Source organism: Ahaetulla prasina, chromosome 9, assembly GCF_028640845.1.
Source record: "Ahaetulla prasina isolate Xishuangbanna chromosome 9, ASM2864084v1, whole genome shotgun sequence".
NCBI classification, from domain to species: domain Eukaryota; kingdom Metazoa; phylum Chordata; class Lepidosauria; order Squamata; family Colubridae; genus Ahaetulla; species Ahaetulla prasina.
The window spans coordinates 19,995,240-20,018,808 of record NC_080547.1 but is presented as its reverse complement, the minus strand read 5'-3'; the positions used below and the strand labels follow the sequence as shown (position 1 = coordinate 20,018,808).

General features: G+C 42.7%; 1 protein-coding gene across 10 annotated transcripts in view; it reads right to left on the bottom strand.

Moving 5' to 3' along the window:
- Window positions 1-1,982: 1,982 nt before the first annotated feature.
- Window positions 1,983-23,569, bottom strand: part of ARHGAP32 (Rho GTPase activating protein 32) — a 200,145-nt gene continuing 178,558 nt past the window's right edge. For all 10 annotated transcript variants that reach the window (XM_058194899.1, XM_058194901.1, XM_058194906.1 and 7 more), the window contains 8 exons: window positions 21,944-22,051; window positions 19,936-20,081; window positions 17,387-17,588; window positions 16,481-16,626; window positions 14,117-14,191; window positions 11,876-12,757; window positions 10,153-11,114; window positions 1,983-8,539 (listed from right to left, as the gene is read on the bottom strand). In XM_058194899.1, coding sequence (XP_058050882.1) covers window positions 6,329-8,539; window positions 10,153-11,114; window positions 11,876-12,757; window positions 14,117-14,191; window positions 16,481-16,626; window positions 17,387-17,588; window positions 19,936-20,081; window positions 21,944-22,051 — 4,732 coding nt within the window. In that variant the 3' untranslated portion in view covers window positions 1,983-6,328. The remainder of the gene's footprint in view (window positions 8,540-10,152; window positions 11,115-11,875; window positions 12,758-14,116; window positions 14,192-16,480; window positions 16,627-17,386; window positions 17,589-19,935; window positions 20,082-21,943; window positions 22,052-23,569) is intronic.

The window sequence follows — 23,569 nt, the reverse complement described above, 5'->3', positions numbered from 1 at the left end:
CAGGCTTAAAGTTGCCAAGGTTGGAGAGCCCTGCACTAGACCAAACTGGCCCTTTAACTCAAGTTATTTTATTTTTGTGGTCTTAAAACAGCAGACTGATTTTTTTTGTTCCTCCTCTGCATGGAGCTATGGCTTTGTATAAGGATAATGCGAACAAGCTTATTTGGGGGAAGAAGGGTAAGAAATGCGCTCAAAAACAGGCCATTCATTAAAAACTAATATAATACCAGTGTCCGAAGTCATGCTTTCTTCCGTCCTTCTCTGTTAAACTTCTGCATTGGAAGCCAGCGGCCGGCAATTTATTCTTTCGCTGGCTATTCTTATGCTGTTTGGGGAGCATTTTGGCTGAAGAACAGGAGTGTTTTTTTTTATTTATTTGAATTTATATCCCGCCCTTCTTCGAAAACTCAGGGCAGCTTACACTGTGTTAAGCAATAGTCTTCATCCATTTGTATATTATATACAAAGTCAATTTATTGCCCCCAACAATCTGGGTCCTCATTTTACCTACCTTATAAAGGATGGAAGGCTGAGTCAACCTTGGGCCTGGTGGGACTAGAACTTGCAGTAATTGCAAGCAGCTGTGTTAATAACAGACAGACTTAGTCTGCTGAGCCACCAGAGGCCCTGTGTTGATTTCCTTCATGTAAATAGCAGGCAAGAATTCCTGCTTGGAGGGTGATGGCTTAGGTATGAAGTACATAACTAATTATTTGGCACAACCAGATTACTACATCATACCTCTAAAGATAGATGTAATAAAGTAGCACATTTGGTTGTTATGATTCATGTTGCTATCTGTGACAGTCTAATGCTCTGGAACTGAAAACATCCCTATATTTCCTTTTTTTAAAAAACCAGGTTTCGTTAAATTGGGTACACCAAAAAGTTAAAAGAACAAAAATAGTTATTGGCAAACCAGTTCTTATTCTGTGTAATATTTCTTTCCTGTTTGAGGAATCCCATAAATTTCCCAGGAGTCGCAACTCTCTCCCATATATGGTGAGCCCTGGATCATCAAGAGACACGAAAACTGTAGGAAGCTTCAATAGAGCTGAAAGCTGGGCATTTTTTTAAAAAATTTCTGCTTTTGGGGAGCTTTGTGGAATTGAACATCTTTGTGTATCCCTTGATGTACGTTTCCATAGCTTCCATTTTTAAAAAGTGATTGTATGGTAGTGAAATAGACAAAGGAAAAAAAAATGTATTGTCTGGAAATTTAAAAAAGAAACCTTCAGTACTGTACGTGATCGTTATTGTTGACAGCTGCTTTTATTTATTTATTTTATTAAATTTAGATCTGCCCAGCTCTCTGATAGGGTGACTTTGGGTGACTTACAGAACCCAAAAAGATAAATAGAAAAGCAACTAAAATGTTAAAATGATGCAAAAATTTTTTTCAAGAACTAAGAATAGTTTTGCTTTGCAAAAAAATGTTGCCGTTTCTATTGTGTTAATGCAATACCCAGCTCTATGTCATTCTATTTAGGCATGTTTTTGAGATGGGGAGCATGCACAGAAGGCACATGCGCAAAGCACATGCGCAGGACGGGCATGTGTGTAGAAGGCAGGCGCACACACGAAACGAGTGTGCGCATGGTGAACTGGGAGTAAAAATGTAAAACCCACCACTGTCCAGGTCAATAGCAGGTAAGGGAGAAAATGTTACTCCGAATAGAATTTTTTATTGGCCAAGTGTGATTGGACACACAAGGAATTTGTCTTGGTGCACACGCTCTTCATGAAGTAGAAAAGATCGGTGGGACGATGGTGATGTTCTTTTCTCGTGTTACATGGAAATTATAGGTGCAAACGTGAATGTTTGTGTTTATAAGATTCACTCATGTGTTAAAGATAAGAGATAAACCATTCCGTGGTGATATTCTCCGACATGGACAGTGTTAATGCTCCAATCTCCAACGTCTCTCTATAAGCTCTGTAAAATAAATGAAAATGCAGGAAAAATAACGGAGACCACAACGTAGACTTTAACCTGGCTTCATTAATTGCTGAGTTGTACATCTGAGGTTTGTGGGACTGTTAGGTTGTTCTGTTTTTAATAGCACAAGACACCTGAAGTCTGGTCATAGCATTACAGTACAAATTAAAAAATAAGAATAGTAAATGAACACATCCGCCCCCATACAGCGCGGAGAAATGAGAATCTAAATATTTACAAGGGAGGGGAAGAAGTGGGATGCACAAAAATATTTACATAAAAGAACATGAGCTCGTCGGCATATACATTTTATACCAGTTCTTACACACAAGAGTAAAAAATAAAAATAATAAAAAATAAGACACTATATAAATTAAAAAGAGAACACTTAGAGAGCGCCCCCAAACTTTCTGAGAGGTGTCTCTCATGTGGCTCAAAAAAGACGACTCAAGTTTCCACAGCAGGAAAATAAACCACACAACAATCATTTCTTGTTCGTTTTGCAATGGAACTATACAATATTAAACTTACTGGAGACACTGAAGTTACTGAGCACATGTTAAAAGTGTGTACCATGCCCATTGCATCAGTTCCCATAGCACAAAAACTCTGGAGAAAAATGTCATGCCGAAGCCACCTTTAAAAATTAAATTCAGAATCCTTTTAAATCTACAATACCATTCCCAAATGCTGTGTTTTGTCATGTTGCAGTCCACTGACGCATCAACCTATCGAAATGGGGCATCGCAGGGGAAAAGAACACATAGAGGGGGACACATGTCTCTTGGGATAATTGGGAAACATTGTTTCAAGCAAGCAAATTTTGGTTGCGGGAGGCGGTTTCTGCCAGAACTGTGCAATTCTCATCGTGACCCTCCCTCCAAGCGGTAAGCCATCCCCACCCTCCCCAGATTACGTCTGCGAAGACGTAGGCACAATGTTTTTCGCTATCATCTGCATAAACTTTTACACCTGATTAAAAACTCGTTTTTAACGTTAGGAACAAGGATGCAGGGCCTACAAAAGGCCTGCTAATGCTACCAAGGGAGGAACAGTTTTCCTCTAAGCACACATACAAACCTGGATGTAGATGGGAGCACGGTCTACAGTTAAGAATCTGAAGTTTCGTCAACAAAAGGAAAGAAACTTAAGGGACACAACTGCTGAGGGATGGTTTGCATCATCAGTTCTTTGCTTTGGACCTGAAGGCCAGTTGCCACAGCTAATTAGAGCTAAGGTTTACGGCAGATGTGATGAGTAAGTATTTTTAACCACCAAAACACTGTGGGAGTGGAGTCTAGATTTAGCTTCGTTAAAGTAGAGAAGGGGTGCTCCAAAATTACCCAGGGTACATAAACAAGCCTGCATAGTTAATTCTATGGCTTTCATTGGGTGGGAAGGAAAGGGGCTTTTTTTTAAAAAAAAAATAGCAATAGAAACATTAGGAGGAACCGAGCGATTGTCGCAGCTCTTTCAAGCTCAGGAAATTTGGCTGAATTTAATTGCTGCCATTCAACTCTTGGGTTTTTGAGCCAAAACTCTGTACAGCGCTTTCCCAACCACGCAGAGGCCCTGTGGGACAGGGGGCAATATTCCGTGACCGAAAGCTCAATTCCATGTTGAAATTGTTTCGGTTAAATGCTTTAAGCGGCGGACAGGGCAAGGGTCCCCAAGGATGCAGCTCAGGTATTTATGGCAATAAATGAAAACAGTGTTTAAAAATTAAGCAGAATGGTCTCTTCCTCCCCTTCCCCCCCCCCCTCCAAAAAAAAAGGGGGAAAAAAAGAGATGAGATCATATTATCATCAGCTCAGTTAGAGGAGGGACAAAAACAGGAGTTACAGACATGAAAAGAAATCAGGTCAGTTCCGGGCAGCAGGTAGCCTAAGACTGACGGAAGGAGAGAATACAAGGAAAATTGAGGTTTTTGTGAAGACACCAGTTTGAACTGTAGGTATTGAAACCTGAACCTCAACTGTTCTAAGGACAATGGTATATATCCTTGCCCTAATCCTAGAGGGAAACTGAACAATGTAAGCCAGCATCCACCAACAGAAGATCAAGAGATCAAAAGGCTGGAAGCCACAATGGCGTGTGCCATTTGTGAGTTACAAGTGGGCTTGCTAGAAGGGCAAGGAAAGACCCTAGCAAAAAAATAAATTTAAATTTAAAAAACTCTGCTTGCTCCAGACATTAGTGCATTGGAATGTCCCTTCCTCTGTTTCTCACTATTGCAGCATAAACTAACAAAAACAAATACGGTGGGTTGTTTTTTTTTTTTTTTTTGAAAAACAGATGTAAGTCTAAATCACAGTGAATTTTCTGACCACTAAATCTGTACTTTGAGACAATCAGAACTTCCAAAGAAATTATGGGTCAGAATAACCAAAAGAACGTAATCTGGCTGTAGCTGTAGGGGACAATCTGAATAACTGATATTTTGCTGGCTTTGAGAAGTTTCTGTTACCGCTGGTGAGATACCTGACGTTGCTCAAGGGCCAACCTGACATAGGTAGTATTCTGAGTTAATGCCCATCAATGATGCTGTAAGAAGGCTTTTAACATCGTTGCGGTGACCTGACCTCAAAGAAGAAAGCACTTTATTCCCGGGTTAGACTCCGGCCACTTTGGAAAACCTTTGTGGCTGAGCCCTGACATGTTGTTTGGAGCTAGCCTAAGGCAGCATGAAAACCCAAGGTCCCTCTGCACTCCAGTTGTGACAAGGACACCAAGGATCAACAGCTGTGCATATTTATAACTTCTCCAGAAAAGCAATTCAACGCGGCTTCCCCTTTCAACAGGCATCTTAAAATAAAAATTTTAAAAAGTGAGAGACAAGTTGCGTACCCACAGGGCATCTACTGCGCATGGGTCTCCCTTACAGTGTGGGGCAGCATGGGATTTGGGAGCTCTCCCCTCCACACACACACTTCTTGCCAGACCACCATTTTTCCACCGCCTGCTACCAATATCATGCTGGCTGGGATTGCTGGAAGTTGTAGAGTCCAAGTAAGTACTAAGCACCCATCGCTAACCAATAAACACTGCACCACAGATGCTGGCGTACTGTGGCATGTTTTACTGACCCTCCCATCAAAGCAACTGGAATTTTCCTACATCTGTAGTACCTTTCCCCACTTCTATAATGATGAGCTTATCGGGATCAGCTGATTAGCAGCACCAACTGAGCGATCAGAGAGAAATATGGAATTGTTTTTCTAGACTCTCGATCACTGTTGGGTTAGGCTAGGCACAAGGCTACTTAATAAAGATATTGAAATAATTTTCCAGTGCTAAAATGATGAAACACATCACGATTCTCTTGTATCCATGGCTGGGGAGTGGGGTGGGGTGGAAGGAACCCAGCATTGCGTTTTTCAACGGCGCTCACTCAGGAGAAAGATCCCTGGATATTCTGCTGCTCCGAAGCTTTTGCAACATACGCCAATTGCTAAGGAAATGATGTTCGGGAAGTTTATTCCCTTTATGAGATAATAAAAGCAGCGCCTATAGGCCTGGCAAAGCAAAGCTCAGTTTATAACGTATGAATGGTTCCCTCCCCCGCCCTCCCCTCGCTTCTCAAATATGTGAAGCAGCTTATTATAGATTTCTTCATGGGGAAATAAGATCAGGTAACATACCTGAGACCTCACCACCTTCTTACCGACACCAGTCACCCAATACGTGACTGGCTTGCACCTTGACAAGTAGGGAAAGCAAAATTTAGGGTGAAAAACGTGGTAAGTTATAGTGGTGGTATAACTGAAGGGAGAATAACACACGATGCAAAATCATATATTTTTTTCCGCCCTAGAGTTTGAGGCATAAAACCTGAAAGGACCAAGTTAAAACATTGACTAAAGCTTGGCATTCCATAAAACTTCCTCTAAATGAGCACGCACAGGGGACTTTTGCCTGGAGAAGAAATGTTTGTGTTAGCCTATGAATACGTACGTCATGCATGTGCCTTTAAAGGACAGGGGCCACTAAAGGAAATGCTAGGAATTGAAATCTATGGAAATCGAGAATCATTCACAGTGCGACCTGTCTCTCTCTCTCTCTCTCTTCATCCTTAATGCTGCCCTGCCTGGAGACCGGTTGCATCTTCAAGTTTTAACAACAACAACAACAAAAGAGCCTGTGTGATTGCTGCAAGCTACATTTTAAACGATGGGATAAAACTATACATTTAGTGTTTTTGTTTTTGTTTTAAAAAAAAGTCCCTATAAGCGGCATGAGAACTGGACAGAGCAGAAACTCAACGGGGGCTAATGAAAGGAGTTGCTTTTGTGTGTTCGTGTGCATGTTTGTGCATCATTGAAAAAATAAACCAGTCCACTGTCCAGCAGAGGCTGCTAACACTCTATCCCTTCGGGGGGCCCCCCGAGCTCACTCTGCGTGGACTTCCGTCTCTGGCCTCTGAAGGCAAAGCTCAGAAGGTAGGAACGCTCCTTGGCCCAGAGCTGTGGCGTAAGTCCTACTATGTGGATGAGGAAAAGAAGGTGCAACTCCCCCTCCTCCAGAGTATCCCCCTCTTTGGTGCTGAGGCATGGTATGGTAATCATCCAAATTATCATACTGGGATACCACAGTTGTCGTACTTTGGCGTTTGCCAAGGGTTTGGTATGGGTACAGGAGACCGGCATCCCGCGGTGTGCTCTCGGAGTGCTGGAAGCGGAGGCTATGGCTCCGTTCCGGCTTAGGCGGTGGGCCCGGTGGCTGCCCGTAGTGCTCGCTCTCTTTATAGCAGTCTCTGGAGTGCTTTTCAGCTGGAGCAGCCGGGTGTCTCGACCGTGCCCGTTCTCCGTCCTCGGCCAGCTTCACCTCTTTATGGTTCAGTCTCAACACATCATGGTTAGCTGGGATGTATTTTCCACCCGAGTGCTGATACGTCAGGGATTCCGTAGGTTCCGATGGGTGGCCCTTTGGTCGGTAATCAGGATAGGGAGGGGTGTTTTTAGCATCCGGTGGCTGCCTGTGAGCCGCTTCGTGTGCAAGGTGCATTCTGTGCTCAATGGAATTACAACCAACCTCGGGCGGTTTTCTGCTCCTCAGACTGCTTTGTTTCTGTGGGAGCAGAGGTTTCTCTGACTGTCCGTTCCCATAACCACCGCGGTAATGGGCTCTGTCAATGTCCGGTTCTGGCTGGGGCCCGTAGTAGCGTTCCTCTCCCTCATTTAGGTATCTCCCTTCTTTCCCATCAGCAACAGTGAGGAGTCCAGTTTTCCCAGGATCCGATTTGCTGCGCAAGTGAACCACATCTGTGGCCCGTACCTCCTCTTGCAACAAAGGGGCTATGTTGTCGTACTGGGACATGACCGGCCCCTTGACTTTCTGACGGGCACGGCTCTCTCGGCGGATGGACTGCATGCAGTATTTCTCCATATCTTCCAAGTCCCAGGAGACATACATGGGTTTGACATCAGGGGCAGGCGGTACATCCCTGCTGATGAAACTATGCTCTTTGCCTGCTAGGTGCCCAGGAAGACCTCCCCGAGAGTAGGGTGGTAAACCGGGACAGCGATAGAGGTTCTTGGTAGGTAATTTGGAGTAGGATGGAAAATCTTTGCCTGGGAGAGGATGGAACTGCCTCAACCTCACTGTACCGTAAGGGTCCAAGTCGTAAAATCCACCCTCACCTGCAGTATAACAAGAAACGCTGGAGGAACTTGAGTAAGGGCTGTATCGGTAATGAACCCGGCCATTCTCAAAATAAGGTTGCAACTGAGTGACGTGATAATCTCCATGGGGCTGATATGGCTTGTACTGGAGGAGGGGTCTAGGGCAGTAAAGAGGATCGTCATCAGGAGGAACCTCAGTGCGGGAGATGGGAACCGATCGGATGGCGGAGGGAGTGGACACGTGCAGAGAATGCACCCTCCGGATGGTGGGGTAGGGTGGGGCTTCCTCCGCACAACTGCTGCTCCTCATCGTTGGGCTTAGGGAAGACAGGTATTCAATCCGACTGCGCGGCTTGGCGTAATGAACGTACGCGCTCTTTCCTTGACTGGCGTACGCATTATATCGGGACCCCAAGGAAGGGGGGGCCTCCGACAGAGAAGGGTAGCCCGGATGCTGCTCAGATTTGCTGTGAAAAAGGTGGGGCTGGCTATTTTCAGCCCTGTATTGGTGAGCCGATGAGGGTTTGGGATGCGCTGGAGGCTCCGGTGTTTCTGACTTGGAGGGAAGGAAATAGGCCGACGGAAGGGATGCTTGTTTAGACAGGGCAGGGGTTGCCAACACATCCTCTGCTGACAGTGGCAATGAGGAAGAAGCCATAAAAGCATGGAAATTGGCAGGGTTTATCGTGTCGGTGCTGTTGGAATGCATGGCGGCTGCAAGTTTGCTCTCCATTGTCCTCACAGGTGGCACCGGAGGCATGAAAGCGTATGACGATTGAGCTGGGACAGATTCGGACCTCATCTGTAAAGGTGGAGCCCTGGTATTTTCTCGGGGTTTCTCCAAATGTCCCTGGTGAAACAGAGCCACTGGGGTGGCTGACGTGCATTGGATTGTAGCACTGGCTTCAACACCCAAGACGGGAGCCGGCTCGGCTGTTCTAGGTTCCAGCAATTTGTCTGCTGTTGTTTCTCCTTGTACCTGGTAGAAGAAAGCACAAAGATTAGAAATGATAAATCCCAAAACGGTTGCTGAGGCGAATATAGGCTTCACTTGCAAACCAAACTAATTTTTTTTTTTTAATCTAGCAACTCAACACAGCTTTTGCAGGGGGAAAAGATCCAACATTTTGATAACAGCCAAGACATCAATCAACTTTTCATTCACATCACTTCAACGGGAAATGTAATGAAAGACGTACTCAAACCATTTCAAAGAATTAATACTTCAAATTTGGTGTGACCTTGTAGAAATGTAGGCTTTTTCAAGTTGCTACTTATTGCCCATATATAATATTTTCCATGCCTATTGGTGGGAGAATTTTAAAATCTGAAACTCTAGCAATGTTTATGTATGCTTCATTAATTATGTGGTAGGCATTAATTTACTACCATCATGTCATTAAAGCAAATGGGACCAAATAAGCAATGGGATGATTTAATTCAAAGCAGGTCCCTGCTGAAAACAACAACAGTTGCTTATGAACCATCTTACCGTAGCTAGCCAATATGTGTCAGAATAGCACCACCTACTGCTACACTTAATTTAGTGCTATGGGTTGTTATGACAACCCTAAACTTCATCCAATAGAAACGGAAATCTTCCATGACTATTCCCAGAGCACCTCGGTCCCAGCATCTTGCTAACGATTCTTTTCTTAGGAGAAATCGGCAACCAAAATCTCAAATGCTCCATTTTCTCCCGGGATCAACTAAAAAAAACAAACCTTTCATATTTGGTGGACTTGTAAGGATATAAAGGCCTTTTGGATAAAAATTTGGTGGATTTTACAAAATGTTTTGAAAAAGAAGATAAAGTTCCTGCCGCAATTTTTTTTGTTGGGAATTATTACGGACTGTACAGTAATTGAGACTAAATTGATTTTAAATTTAATAACAGCAGCAAGATTACTAATAGGACAATACTGGAAGAAAAAAGAAGTACCTACAATAGAAGAATGGATATTGAAAGTTGCCAATTTGGCTGAGATGGCGAAGATATCAGCCTTTTTGAAGGACAATACGCAAGAAAGATACTTAAAGGAATGGAAAAATGGATTGACTATATTCAAAGTAGATATCAGACTAAGAGTTATCAGACTGTTTTTGAATGATTATGATGTATTATTTTTGATTGTTTTCGGGGGAAGTTAGGAATTGATGATTGTAGGGGTATAATTAAGTTGGGACGAAAATTTTTTAGCATATGTTTGTTTTATTTTTAACTATACCTTGTGCTCGTTCCGGGAAGTTGGGGGGGGGGGGAGGGGGGTTGTGAAGGGAGGGGGGAGGGGAGGTGGGGGGAAAGGGGGAAAAATTTTCTGTAAAACTTTTTGAATTAAAAAAAAAAAAACCTTGGGAAAAAGCTCATGCACCTATGCTCGCCTTAAGGAACGTGGGCACAAGAAAAACAATTAATTAAAATAGAAAAGGGAAGCCAAGTAAAAAAATCAAGTAAACTGAGGTGGGGAGACAGGAGTAGAGTAGAGAGGGTCGTGGTTTTTTTGGGCAGAAATTTTCCCTGAAATATAATGTACAAAAAAAAAAAAAGAGGGGGCAGAAAGAATGGACCATGGCGCCTACTTAAGTTTTTACCTGACTGAAGCCTCCGGAAGGTTTCTTGGGAGGAGTCTGCCCCACAGCTGGCTGGTCCCCTGGTCTCACAGATGGAACTTGGTGGCTTCCTGCAGGAAGAGCTGTTTCCCCCCATGTAATGTTGCTGGTGACTGTAGAAGGCTGAGGTGGGACGTTTGGTCTGGACATGCCAGAATTAGGTTTGGCAGCTGCTGGATGGTTCTTCATGATGCAGGCCAGATCCACGGGAGCGCTTTTCTCCCCAGGAGGGACTGAAGGGAAGGGAAGTCTGTCCTCCACTTTACAGATGGGAAGATGAATCTTGGTGGCCTGGATTGGGTTCTTATCCAAAGGAACACCAGCATGGAGCGGAGGACTTTCTAGTGGTATCTCCGCTGTCGATGGCTCAGCCTGAACGGTTCGTCCAGGACAGGAATGAAGATGACTCTGATCTTCCGAGGCAAAAGATTGAGTAAGGAGGTGTGCATCTCCAACTGTACATGGATAGAAGTGGGAGTGGTCCCAGCCCATGTTAGTACCACCGTGAAGGTCTCCTGCCGTGTTATTAGAGAAAGTGGAGTGGTTCCGATGTTCAGATGTGACAACGTGGAGATGGCTGTCGCCTTCAGGTGTGCCACTGTTTTGGGGGCCCTGAACTAAGGGCAACCCGCTTCTTTGAAGGTCGCCAACCATCTGAAAACTGAGCGGGTTCTCTGGTAGAGCAGCATAGAACTGGAACCTTTCCGAAGCAGAGCCGGGATATGGGTGGAATTGTTCTAGAGTTCCTGCACTCTCACTTTTCCCACAGTTGTTACAGTCTGAATAAATATCTGATTTCTTCTGGGACTGTACGGAAGCTTGTTGGGCAGATTCGGCCAGGGCAAGAGCCAGGATGCGGGCGGCATTTTTCGGAGGTGGAGGAGGGACAACAGAAACAGAATTGACTGGAGCGGAATCCTGGGGGGTGGCAAGGGCAACGGTTCCTAGTGGGAAGAAGAGTAGAAACAAAACAAAACAAAAACAAAAAGAGAATGGTTTACTACTTTATCCCGTTAAGGAAACTGAGCAATTCCTATAGATCATTATAAAAAAAAAAATAAGTTTTTTTTTTAAAAAAAATAGTCCAACATTTCACAGTGGCAACTCCTTGGCGTGACAAAAGTGCGTCTTCTCTCATGCATGCAAAACAGGGATAGCAGTTCGATGCGAAAAAGCGCCAAAAGATTCTCTACAGGTTCCTGTTGCGGTCCTAAAGACTAAGCGGTAGGCAGTGCAGAAAGAAAATGGCAAGATTGTTGGATGGGATCTTTCGCACAACTTAATCACGGGTTACTTTTGGCCAGAAAAAATGGTCTCTTCTTCAAGTGTGGCCCAATTTATTTATTTCTATGGTTAGTTTAAAAATATATATATAAAGTTTTATCAGGAAGCATTCTGATCGGAAGAGAATCGTCTCGCGTTATGAAAAAAGTGAAAAGAGACAGAGCTATATAAAATATTCACAGGGTTGTGGGGGTGTTTGTGTGTGTGTGTGAGAGGCAAGGAGGCTGCAGAGAAGCTTAGGTTCTTTTAATGTTCACTATCGGGACCCAAGCAGCATCTATAGGCTCTGGAAGACACATACTTTGTTTATTATTATTATTATTTATTACTACTATCATTATTACCAGTGTTTCCCCCTCTTTTTAAAGGCGTGCAGAGAAGCGAGAGCTTGGCGGCTTGTGAACTTAAAGAAAAAATGTACCTGGCTGTGTCAGTCCAGAAGGTACAGGCTTACTCTGGCCGCCGCTGAGCGTAAGTGGTTCCACCTCTTCTTGAAGCTCTGCTTTCTTGGTATCTCCCGCATTCTGGAGTTCCTGCTGGTGTTCTTCACCACGCCTACTTTCATTGCTTCTCAAAGGTGATACCATGAGCTGGGAGAGGGGCATGCTTGACGCTTCGTTGCCGTCAAGGGTTTTTTTAGCCCAATCCAAAGAGCCAACATTTTCTGACACTCCTCCGGTAACCACGTCTGGCATTCGGCTGGGGGCGCCATAAGGAACGGGCTCCGATGCGGCGAGTGGTGGAGACTTGACTGGCTTTTGGGCCGACTTGGGGGAATAGGCACAGGTGAGGTTCTCGGAGAAAGACAGGAGTTTTGGTGGTCTTTCTTCAGGTGGGCTCAAATCCAGGGTGAAGAAGGGACTTGGGTTTTTTTCTTGGTAAGGAGAAACTGGTTCCGAGCTGGTGGCACTGCAGGGCGTATGAGATTGGCTGCCCGAGTCGAGCTCTTTCTTAAAGAGGCTTGGCTTATCCTTGTTGTAGTCCACGGATTCCAACAGGGAGGTGCTGCTGTCGAGACACTCGGATTCTGCTTTGGGTGGGCTGCACTGAAAAGACATCGGGTCGAAATCCAAGCTAGCCACCCCAATCTCCGGCGGGCTCAGATCAACGTCCTCAGCCGACCTGGGAGAAATGAGGGCAGGGACCTGTAGGTGTCCCTCGTCGCCGTCGCTTTCTTGGTCCTGGGGTAGGTTGTCGTAAGAATTGCAGCGATTCATGTTCCCCAACAATTCCCCGTTGAAAGAAACTGATAAAGCATCGCTGCTCGATCTTGGTCTTCGGGGCCGAAACAGTTTAGACTCACCTGGCAAAAAAAAAAAGAGGAAAGACGGTCATTAGTATTTTGGCCAGTTATGTAAAGGCTCCCCTTGTGTAAAATGCTCAGTTGCTTTTTGGTTTTCTGTAAAAAATAGAATAGAATAGAATAACAGAGTTGGAAGGGACCTTGGAGGTCTTCTAGTCCAACCCCCTGCCCAGGCAGGAAACCCTACACCACTTCAGACAAATGGTTAGCCAACATCTTCTTAAAAACTTCCAGTGTTGGAGCATTCCCAATTTCTGGAGGCAAGTTGTTCCACTGATTAATTGTTCTAACTGTCAGGAAATTTCTCCTTAGTTCTAAATTGCTTCTCTCCTTGATTAGTTTCCACTCATTGCTTCTTGTTCTACCCTCAGGTGCTTTGGAGAATAGTTTGACTCCTTCTTCTTTGTGGCAACCCCTGAGATATTGGAAGGCTGCTATCATGTCTCCCCTAGTCCTTCTTTTCATCAAATTAGACATACCAAGTTCCTACAACAGTTATCCATATGTTTTAGCCTCCAGTCCCCTAATCATCTTTGTTGCTCTTCTCTGCACTCTTTCTAGAGTCTGCAGGATATACAGGGATATATTTTCTTCCCAATCTTTGTAGTTTGCCGAGGGGTTTTGTTGTTGCTTTTTTGGAGCTTACTTTTATTGATTAATCCTTGGGTCATATCCAAGCGCAGAGTACCAGACCCAAGTTATTACTAAAATCTGATAAAAAACAATTTAAAACGGAATTAGAATAAAATATGATTTAAAATGAAACTGGACTAAAACACGGTTTAAAATGAAATTGGAATAAAATATGATAATTTAATATAGAGATAAATAAAATATGATAAAATTATATTTCGGTGTCGCCCTTGCAATCTACCCCAATCAGTCCCACGTATGCCAAAGGCATTTTGCTTAAGTCCTGTGCTCTGTTAAATGTTATTTTCAGATTCTGGCCGCACATAAATTTGTCTTGATATGGGGACTTTGTACTTAGAATACAGGATGTTCTTAAACTCTGGTCCCAGACGTTTATTGCACCTCCCCGCACCCATATTAACGTCTCCACAGTTTTGTTTTTCCTGCTAGGACTGGGAAATAAGAAAGAACCTTTCAAGGTTTCTGTGCATATTATTTCATGGAAAGATTCCTTTTTTTCTCTCCAAAATTGCACCAAAAAAGGGTGGCGATAAAAAGTGACTTATTAAGGAGTAAAAAGCACAAGTTTCTTCACCTAATGCAGACACAAACAAGCCTCCTGAGACCTTTGCCTCCTATTTCTTTATAGATATGATATTTACTGAAGTATGGATTTGCTGTCTCTAGAAGCAGCTCTTAGGAAAATACAAATAAAAGCCAACTTGCCATCTATTGCATGCAAAGATGAAAGAGACTCTTCGCTCTTGGCGGAGCGCAGGGTTCCACTGTCTCCTCTTCCTCCTGATCAGTCAGAAACAAAACAACGGAATTTATTTAAAACATGACCATACATCCCCCAGAGTGTTCTGACCTAGGCTTCCTTAGAAATGAAGCACCACAAACTTAGTCCCGGCAAACCTCTTTAATTCATACGGCTGTGAACTATTGTCATTCCCAGTCTGAAAGGCTTCTCGAACAGTCTATCAGGGGAGTGTTTACAAATGCTCACCTTATCTCCCTTCGAATGCTGCCAGAGAACCAATTGCCACACGCAGGGCAAGGCCAAACTTAGCACAGAGTCAAACAGAAATTTTCCTCAGCTTTTACCAACCAGATGAACTAATTGCTTTCTGCAAAAGCTCACGTCCGGTTCGCTTCTCTTTTATGTCTTATGGGAGGGGCTGATCATCTCCAAGCCTTACTCCCAAGTCGACCCTGTTTCCTTAATTGTTCCTGTCTCCTGGCAGCTCTGCGCATGCACACACTGGGAACAGGCTCACACTGTTCTTCTGCCTCACTGATGTCAGACTCCGGAGACTCCGGAGGCAGCAAAGAACTACCAGATGGCCTTGGCCCCCTCTCTGCCTCCGACTCAGAGCCATTGTCCGAGCCTTTCCCAGACTCCAGGACTGGTCTACGTTTCTCCCCAACCTCCTCACTGTCCAAATCTGCTGCCAGCTCTGCTGGCCACTGCAGGCCACAACACAGAGATGAAAATGTATTTGTCTCATACAGTACTTCTCAACCATGGCAACTTGAAAATGAATGGATTTCAACTCCCAGAATTCCCCAGCCAGCTATGCTATGCCATGCTGCCTGGAGAATTCTGGGAGTTGAAGTCCACTCATCTTCAAAGGTGCTTTTTCAGGAGGCAACTGGACTTTGTTTTTTTTCTTTCCATTCCCCACCATCCAATCAGAGCTCAAGAAGCTTCTTGGATGAGAAGTGAAACGTCTTCCAAAGGAAAAAAAACACGGAAGTCCAGTTGCCTCCTGAAAAAAAGCTCCTTTGGAACAATCTATGACCTGGAAGACTGAGAATCACTACAGACTTTTAGCTATGCAATTTGGGATGGACACCCTTTTGAATGGTGTGGGAGGAGGAATGGATTTACAGAGGAAAAAATAGCAGACTACAGGAACCAGGAGCACCACTCAGGTGACCCTGAGGACATAGATCAACCTCCAAGTGCTTCAACGACCCTCTAAAAGGATGCAAATGACCAAGCTGTCTGCAAGGAGTATAAATTCTTCCATTCCCCACTTTCCTGTCAGAGCTGAAGAAGCTTCTTGGATGAAAAGCGAAACATCTTCAAAGAAAAAACAAGAAAGTCCAGTTGCCTCCTGAAAAACCACCTTTGGGACAACCATGACCTGGATGATGACTAAGAATCGCTACAGACTCATCACTCATCTTCGAGTTGCTACAGTTGAGAAACACTGGGCTAAAAGAACATGTCAAGTTCTTTACAGAGCTGAATTTTTAACCTTTAAAACATTCGCTATATGAATCAATGAAGCAGAGACTGGTCCGAGGTTTTGCAAGAGCGTAGTGGACTGACCATGAATATATAACCAAGTATGTTTTCAGGCTGCAACGAGGGGACTCCAGTTCCACAGGAGTGCTCCTGAGCCTACAGAGGATGTTTTAGCTATGCATGCTAAGAAATTAGAGCAATGTCCTTGTGTGCCTCTGTGGAGCCAGAAGAATTCAGGCATTTCTCAATTACATTGAGAGCAGAGCATGCTGTGATTTATTTTGAAATAAATTAACATTAATTTAATTAATGTTAGGGTTAACATAACTGCCCAGAGGGCCATTGGTTGCCGTATCCCCGCTTTGAAACCGTTTTATAGCTCCCGCTGCCTTAAGAAAGTTCAAAACATTCTTAAAGATCCATCTCATCCTGGGCACCCCTTTTTTTTTTTTTTTAAACTATTACCATCTGGCAGACGGTACAGGATAATTAAAAAAAAGGACAAATAGGCTGAAAAACAGCTTCTATCCCAGGGCAGTAACTATACTGAATTCTATTGTATAGTGCAATATTAATGCAATATCAGGGATTTTCAATTCAATTGTATAGAAAGTGAAGGATGTGTGTTTGTGTTTTATTTTTATAGTTATAATGTACATTGAAAATGGCATTTAATTTCGTTGTACAAGGTGCAATGACAATAAAGCAAACTAAAGTAAAACTAAAACTAAATAATTAATACTAAAAAAAAAAACAATGCATGTGGAGTAAACCAGAAGCATCTAAGGTCAGCTCTGCAACACCTTGTTGTCATGGACACAGGGAGCCCTTACCTGCCAGAGCGATCGCCTTCATTTCGGATGGCTCGCTTGGGTTGCGCTGCAGTTTCCGTTTGGAAAGAGAGGACGATTTTCCCAAGTTGAAGAAGGAGCGCCAGCTGCCAACGGGGGATTTTTTCATCTTACTGGGAGGCCTCTTTCTACAGCAAGAAAAAAAAATTGGCGTTGAGGAAATGATTGACTGCACTGTGGTGGCTCTAAAAGCAACATTAGCAATTCAGACGGAGAAGCTATAAGTATTGTGTCTGCGCCCCTTGAGCTGGGTCCCCTGCCAGAAAGTGACTTGGAAAGTGAGGGGGAAGGGCCATCAGGACTTACCTCGGGAGCACCGGCTTCCCTGGCTCAGGGAACGAGGCCTCCGTCCCCTGACTCTTTCCCCCCCCCAGGCCACGCCTCCATACGCAGATGATGGCAATCAGGGCTGGCTGGACCCTAGATTTCATAGGCAGGAGAAGTGGGAACAACAGAAGCAGGGGTGGGGCAGGCCTAGGAAGTGCTGAGTCATGGAGCCACACCGCACAGGATATAAAACCAGCGAGGGCTGCTATGCCTCTTCGTAGCAGGCAAATCAACTGCTAAACTAGAGCTGAAGTACTGTTTGTTCCTGGGTGACTCATCGGCATCAAGGGAGATAACAGAGTCACTTGGCAGACGCTCGCTAGTTTGCTGCCAGAGCTGATAGTGCCGGCTAATTAAGCCATTGCTCAGACGGAGGCGAGGGGGGACAGAACAATAAGCCCACGTCCTTTTATATAGGCCAGCAGCATTTACAGACGTGTGCTGAGAGGGAATGAAGAATATTTCGATTTCAAAACTGTTCCAATGTAACCATGGAAAACCTAAGTGTGGGACAATGCAATTAGACACAAACAGTCAAGACAGACAGACAGATCCTTCTACCTTTCAGAGGGGAAGTCTATGATGGTATGGAACTTCCCTTGCAAAGCAGCAGGTCCTTCGCCAACTTCGATGTACTTGCTGTCTGTCAGGGCTGGAGAATTTATTTGAGCCTGAGTCCTTGCCTGGGCCTCCTCTAAGGTAAGGAGCTTTGTGGAGGGTGAGGACACCAGCAAAGATTTAGGACGTGATAAGGAACTGTGACCTGCCGCAGAAACAGAAGTCAAAGCAGAGAGAGAACGATGTGAATTACGAGAGAGAAACAGATTCCTGAAATAATATCTACAGATCCCTCACATCCTGGACATAAATTGTTTCAACTTCTACCCTCAAAACGATGCTATAGGGCACTGCACACCGAAACAACTAGGCACAAGAACAGTTTTTCCCCCGAATGTCATTGCTCTACTTAACAACTCATTCCCACGACACTGTCGAATAATTTACTAAGACTGTATTACTCTTATTCGTCTCTTCCCTACTAGTATCTATCTCTTTCCACTTATTACTATAATCATGTTGCTTGTATCTTTCAATTTATGTTGTTTTCGTTTGTTTCCTCGTACGATTTGATAGCTTATTAGTAACCTTGACTATCACTAAGTGTTGTATCTTTTTATTCTTGATGAATGTATTTTCATCATGTATGTACACTATGAACATTAAGAGAATATACACCTAAGACAAATTCCTTGTGTGTCCAATCACACTTGGCCAATAAAGAATTCTATTCTGGTCTGGTCTGGTCTGGTCTGGTCTGGTCTGGTCTGGTCTGGTCTGGTCTGGTCTGGTCTGGTCTAGTCTAGTCTAGTCTTACAGATATCACGGGCCAACATTTCCTTTATCACAGGACTTAAGCAGGTAATCTTCAAAACACATTATGTTTTTATCAAGAAAAGTCTGGCAAGGAAAAAATGAAGTTTGGGTTTAACATAGTGGACATTCCATCAGATTATTTTTCCTTCCCTTCGCTATATGACAGGATTTGGGATTCAATTTTAGTTCACCGTTTTATTTTTTACTTCTATAATTTTACCTCTATAAATACTTGAAAAAGAGTCTCTTTTCCCACGTAAATGGCCTTCACAAGCTCTTTCATTAGTATAAAATGTTTTGCAAAATGCTATTCCCCCACCCCAAAAGAAGTCGGTGAATTTTACTCTCAATTTAAATTCAAGAAAATATTACTTTTAGATTGTAGATGGCTTTTGATGTTTAAACATTACCAACTACCTTCTAGCAGAGATGCTACTAAACCCAGTGAGTTCAAAAACCATTTCATTAAAAAAACAACCTCACAGGAGAAAATTCCACCACATTTAGCACTTTTTTACATTTTGAAAGACAGTAATTAACAAGTCAAGAGATAGCATCAAATAAGCAGACACTACTTCCTAATGGCAACTGTGCTGAAAAGGTTGGGCCAATCCACAAAACATGTTTTACTTTAGTATGTTGTGTGAATTCAACCATTGTGACTTTTAAGCCATTGTTAATGACTTAATGTGTTGTGGAAACCCACCCAATTATATGTCCTTAGGTTTTTTTTTAAGTAATGTGTTTTGGGTTTGTTTTTTTTTAAAAAAAGGAGCAATATGTAAATTTAGTATTTGTCTGCTCTACAGGGAAGACTGGCATGGTTTAACACCAACTGAGTTCATTTTCCACAGATGTTCTAAATGGTTTGTTGAATTTCTTATAAACAAAACTTTGCAAGAATGGTGAGAGTCAGGGAAATGTTTGCTGAAGTCTGAGGCTACTGCTGTCACTCAAACTGAAATGGGTCCAGATAATTTCACTCCATTCTTTCCCCCAACTTGAGGGAGGGAAAAAACGTTATTTTGTCTATGGAGATTCTCAGTCATCCAGGTCAGGGTTAGGATTAGGGTTAGGGTTTGAAAATGTTTTGCTTCTTGGATGAGAAGGGAAACATCTTCAAAGAAAAACCAAAAAGTCCAATTAGGATGGTGGAATGAAGGCTTGGTACAAAGCCCTGAAGAGCAAAATACTTTTAGAATGGATGCTCCACAGTTACCCAACTGTTAACAGAGGGACCATTTTCCATGATGGACATCTGTGGCAGGACACTCGCTAAGCTTTATTATTATTATTATTATTATTATTATTATTATTATTATTATTATTATTATTATTATTATTATTATTATTATTATTATTATTCAAATTTCTATACCGCCCTATCTCCCGAAGGACTCAGGGCGGTTTACAGCCTTATAAAACATAAAGTATAAAATAAATACATGTTAAAACAACATTTAAAAAACTTATTCCATTAGGCCAAATTTAAAACTATAGTTAAAAGTACAAAACCCCGTTTAAAATTAATTTTAAAATTAAAACCTAGGCCAGCCCTGCACAAATAAATAGATGTGTCTTAAGCTTCCAATGAATTAGCTTCCAATGAATATGAGATGGTTGTTTATTAAGCTGCATTTCTCTGTTTGGTCAGCCAAGCAGAAAAATGAAAACTTTTGACACTGCTCTGCCCTCGCTTTTCAATATTGGTTTTAGTTTGTTTCTGACATACATACCTGCACTCTCTCGAATGACGGAGCTGAGTTTAGAGCTGAAAAGGACGTCCACATGATTGAGAATGAATTCCACAACCACGGATTGGATTCGCACTTCCATAAAAGCTGCTGTTCCACTGAAGCAAGCAGATTCTATCTGTTTTGATCTAGGGAAAAGAATCTGAGTGTTAGCCAGTGCTCTAGCCAGCACTAACAGTTCCTGGTGGACACAGACAAGTCAACTTAATGCCTTCCCTTTTTCACAGGAACACATATTAGCACAGTGGTTGAAGTGTGAATGAAGTCAACACACACAGTGTTGCCGAGACAGATACAGATTAACAGAGGTGAAAGGGACCTTGTAGGTCATCTAGTCCAACCCTCTGCCCAAGCAGACCGTACACCATTTTTGACAGATGGCAGTCCAGTCTCTTCTTGAAAGCTTCCAGTGATGAAGCTCCCACAACTTCCGAAGGCAACTTCTGTTCCATGGGTTGATTGTTCTCAATGTCAGAAAATTCCTCATTTCCAGGTTGACTCACTCCTTGTTCAGTTTCCATCCACTATTCCTTGTCTGTCCTTCAGGTGCCTTGAAAAACAGATTGACCCCCTCCTCTCTGTGGCAGCCCCTCAAATATTGGAAGGCTGCTATCATGTCTCCCCTGGTCCTTCTCTTCACTAAACTAGACCTACCCAGTTCCTGCAACCGTTCATCGTATGTTTTAGCCTCCAGTCCCCAATCATCCTGGTTGCTCTTTTCTGCACTCTTTCTAGAGTCTCAACATCTTTTTTATAGTGTGGTGACCAAAACTGGGTGCAATACGGTTGATATAAGTTGACAGCTTGTATATTTTCTCTTCCATAATATAATGCAGAGCAGTTACCGCATATGGACTTTTCATCTGTGAATAGGAAGAATCCTTCACCTCTTTCTTGCAAAAGAGGGGTTCATAGTTTCTCTGTGAGAATTTATTATCTGGGGCAGTTTTCCCTAACAGGGAATAAAGCTTAGTCTATCTCTCTGCTAATTCCTGGCACAAGCCAAGCTTCTTTCTAGTAAAAACAAGTAAAGCTTATCTTTTTGGTTCTAAGTAAGGATCCAAACTGACCTGCTCTTTCTTCCCAAATCAATCATTTTACCTCGTTGGGGCAAATTTCCCCAGTGAATGTTTTCCATTTTTTTTAATTAAAAAAAAAACCCTGACAAAAAGTAAAATATTATAAGCCACTTCTCTCACACTATAGAAAAACGTTTTCATTTTCCAAAGACTTTTTAAACATTAATATGTGCTGGTAGAAGTTTTCTAACAAATGTTATTAAAAGGTGTAAGCTGTCCTGAGTTACAGCTCAGTTCAACAGATGTGATTTAATCTCCCTATATAATAAGAGCCGGAGGCACTCTGAACAAATAAGGCTATCCGGTGGCTTCTGCCCTTTACGATTGTGGTGACATGCAGACAACAACACATATGTATGCCTGCCCTTTGTGTGCTGATCAGAGTATTCGGGAGAACCTTGTAGAATGCAATTAACATTGCTAGTTTCTGGGCAAGATCTCTTTAACTTGTACACATTTTAATCTTATATTTTATAGTTTAAATTCTATGTCACTTTCTGTAGTATGCTTATTTTAATTGTGATGCTTCCGACACAAACAAACAAATCTCCATATTGTTGGTTACCATAAACCAGGGGTTGGCAACCTTAAACACTCAAAGAGCCATTTGGACCCATTTCCCAAAGAAAAGAAAACACTGGGAGCCACAAAATCCTTCCCGTGCCTGACTATTTCCTGAGTGGCCACAAAACTAGCATATGTAGTTGAATTAAATGTTCTGTTTTCTTCTGAAACTTTTCTTTTCTTGGGTTTATCCATGGTTGGCTTACCAGCTTTGAAAAGCTCAATAAATCGTGTGCCAGCAGGTGTCGCACACTGGTGGTTGTGACACATATTTTGAGCGACAGGGAGCTGCAGCAGAGGGATGAAAGAGCCCAGGATTGCTGACAATGTTTGCAGTCGATAGATACCTTAGTAAGTTTGGTGCCCAGACAATGGCTAAGTTCTTGGTATGCATGTTTGTGATGGCACAATATTCAGCCAGGTGTGACAAATGCCTCATAAGGAACTCCAGGGTCCTGGAAAAAAGGCAAGAAATTTAGCCTATGGTTAAAAAAAAAAAAAACCAAGGTAAAGGGGATTGGGAAAAATTATCAGCAAAATTAGATAACCTAAACAGATTAATATTTCACTTTTTGAAAAATGGCTAACTCTGCTTTCTTGTTGCATTGCAAAACCCAAGAAAGACAAATATATACAACGAGGATCAACATAGTGCTAGATGTTTCCAGCAGTCAAGGTTTACATAGAGCAGGGTTCTCCAACCTTGGCAATTTTACGACTTATGGACTTCAACTCCCAGAATTCCATGTGCTGGCTGAGCAATTCTGGGAGTTGAAGTCCACAAGTCGTAAAGTTGCCAAGGTTGGAGACCCCTGATATAGAGTATAGGCATTGCGAGATTCCATTACTGGTGACTTGTTTTCTAAATGGCAACTGCCATGTTCGATGACCATTAGAGGGAGCCTCTAACACATTATCTAGCTAAAGAACTGTACATTTTCCCTGTGCAGGGAAGAAAGAGAAAGAGAGAGCGAGAGAGAGAAAGAGAGAGAAAGAGAGAGAGAGAGAGAGAAGGTCTGGTTCAGATGATGAAAGCAGCATCAAGAGATTGCATAACTGACCAATAAAAATACATTAAACCTTTGTTAGTAGATTTTGTGTACAGCAGGAACACATGGATCCTTTCAAATAGTTCTAGAAATGAATATTTTGAGTATCAGTATCTAAGAATGATTTATGTTGATTGCTGATTTAGTATCCTATGACTATCACTAAGTGTTGTATCTTATGATTTATGATGAATGTATTTCTATGATGACTATGATCATGATTTATCACTTATAACTTTTATGTACACTGAGAGCTTATGCACTGAAGACAAACTCCTTGTGTGTCCAATCACACTTGGCCAATAAAGAATTCTGTTCTGTTCTGTTCTGTTCTGTTCTGTTCTGTTCTGTTCTGTTCTATTCTATTCTATTCTATTCTATTCTATTCTTTCTCAACTCAACCCTACTCTACCCTATTCTACCCTACCTTACCCTACCCTACTCTATTCTATTCAGATATTTCAGAACAAAGCACAGTTAATTTTCCCTGGATTCTGCTCCCTGATTTGGGGTGGCATCCAATAACTAAGGCTGTGTTGGGTATACTCATAAAGTTCCAGTGAATCCGTTGCATGTAAATATTTAATATATAGATTTTGGTTCAACAGTAGTACTGCATGCCTTAGATGAATAAAGAATAATAGGATTTAACAGAGAGGAGTTCTGAAAGGTACTGTAAAGCAATATTGCTGGGATATTTCTGTTAAGTGTAATTAACCGAAAAATTAAGGGAGGGATAATGTGAAGCAGTAACCAGGGTGCTGGATATTGGTGAGGGAGCTCCAGTCCTCCTTTAGGCACAGAAACCAGCCGGCTGATCCTTGGGCCAGTCATTCCCTCTCAGCAGCTTTGGGCTTTGCAACAAGCCAGGTGAAGCCAAATCTTTTGCTATATGTGTTAGGCGAGTGTGGTACCAAATCTCAT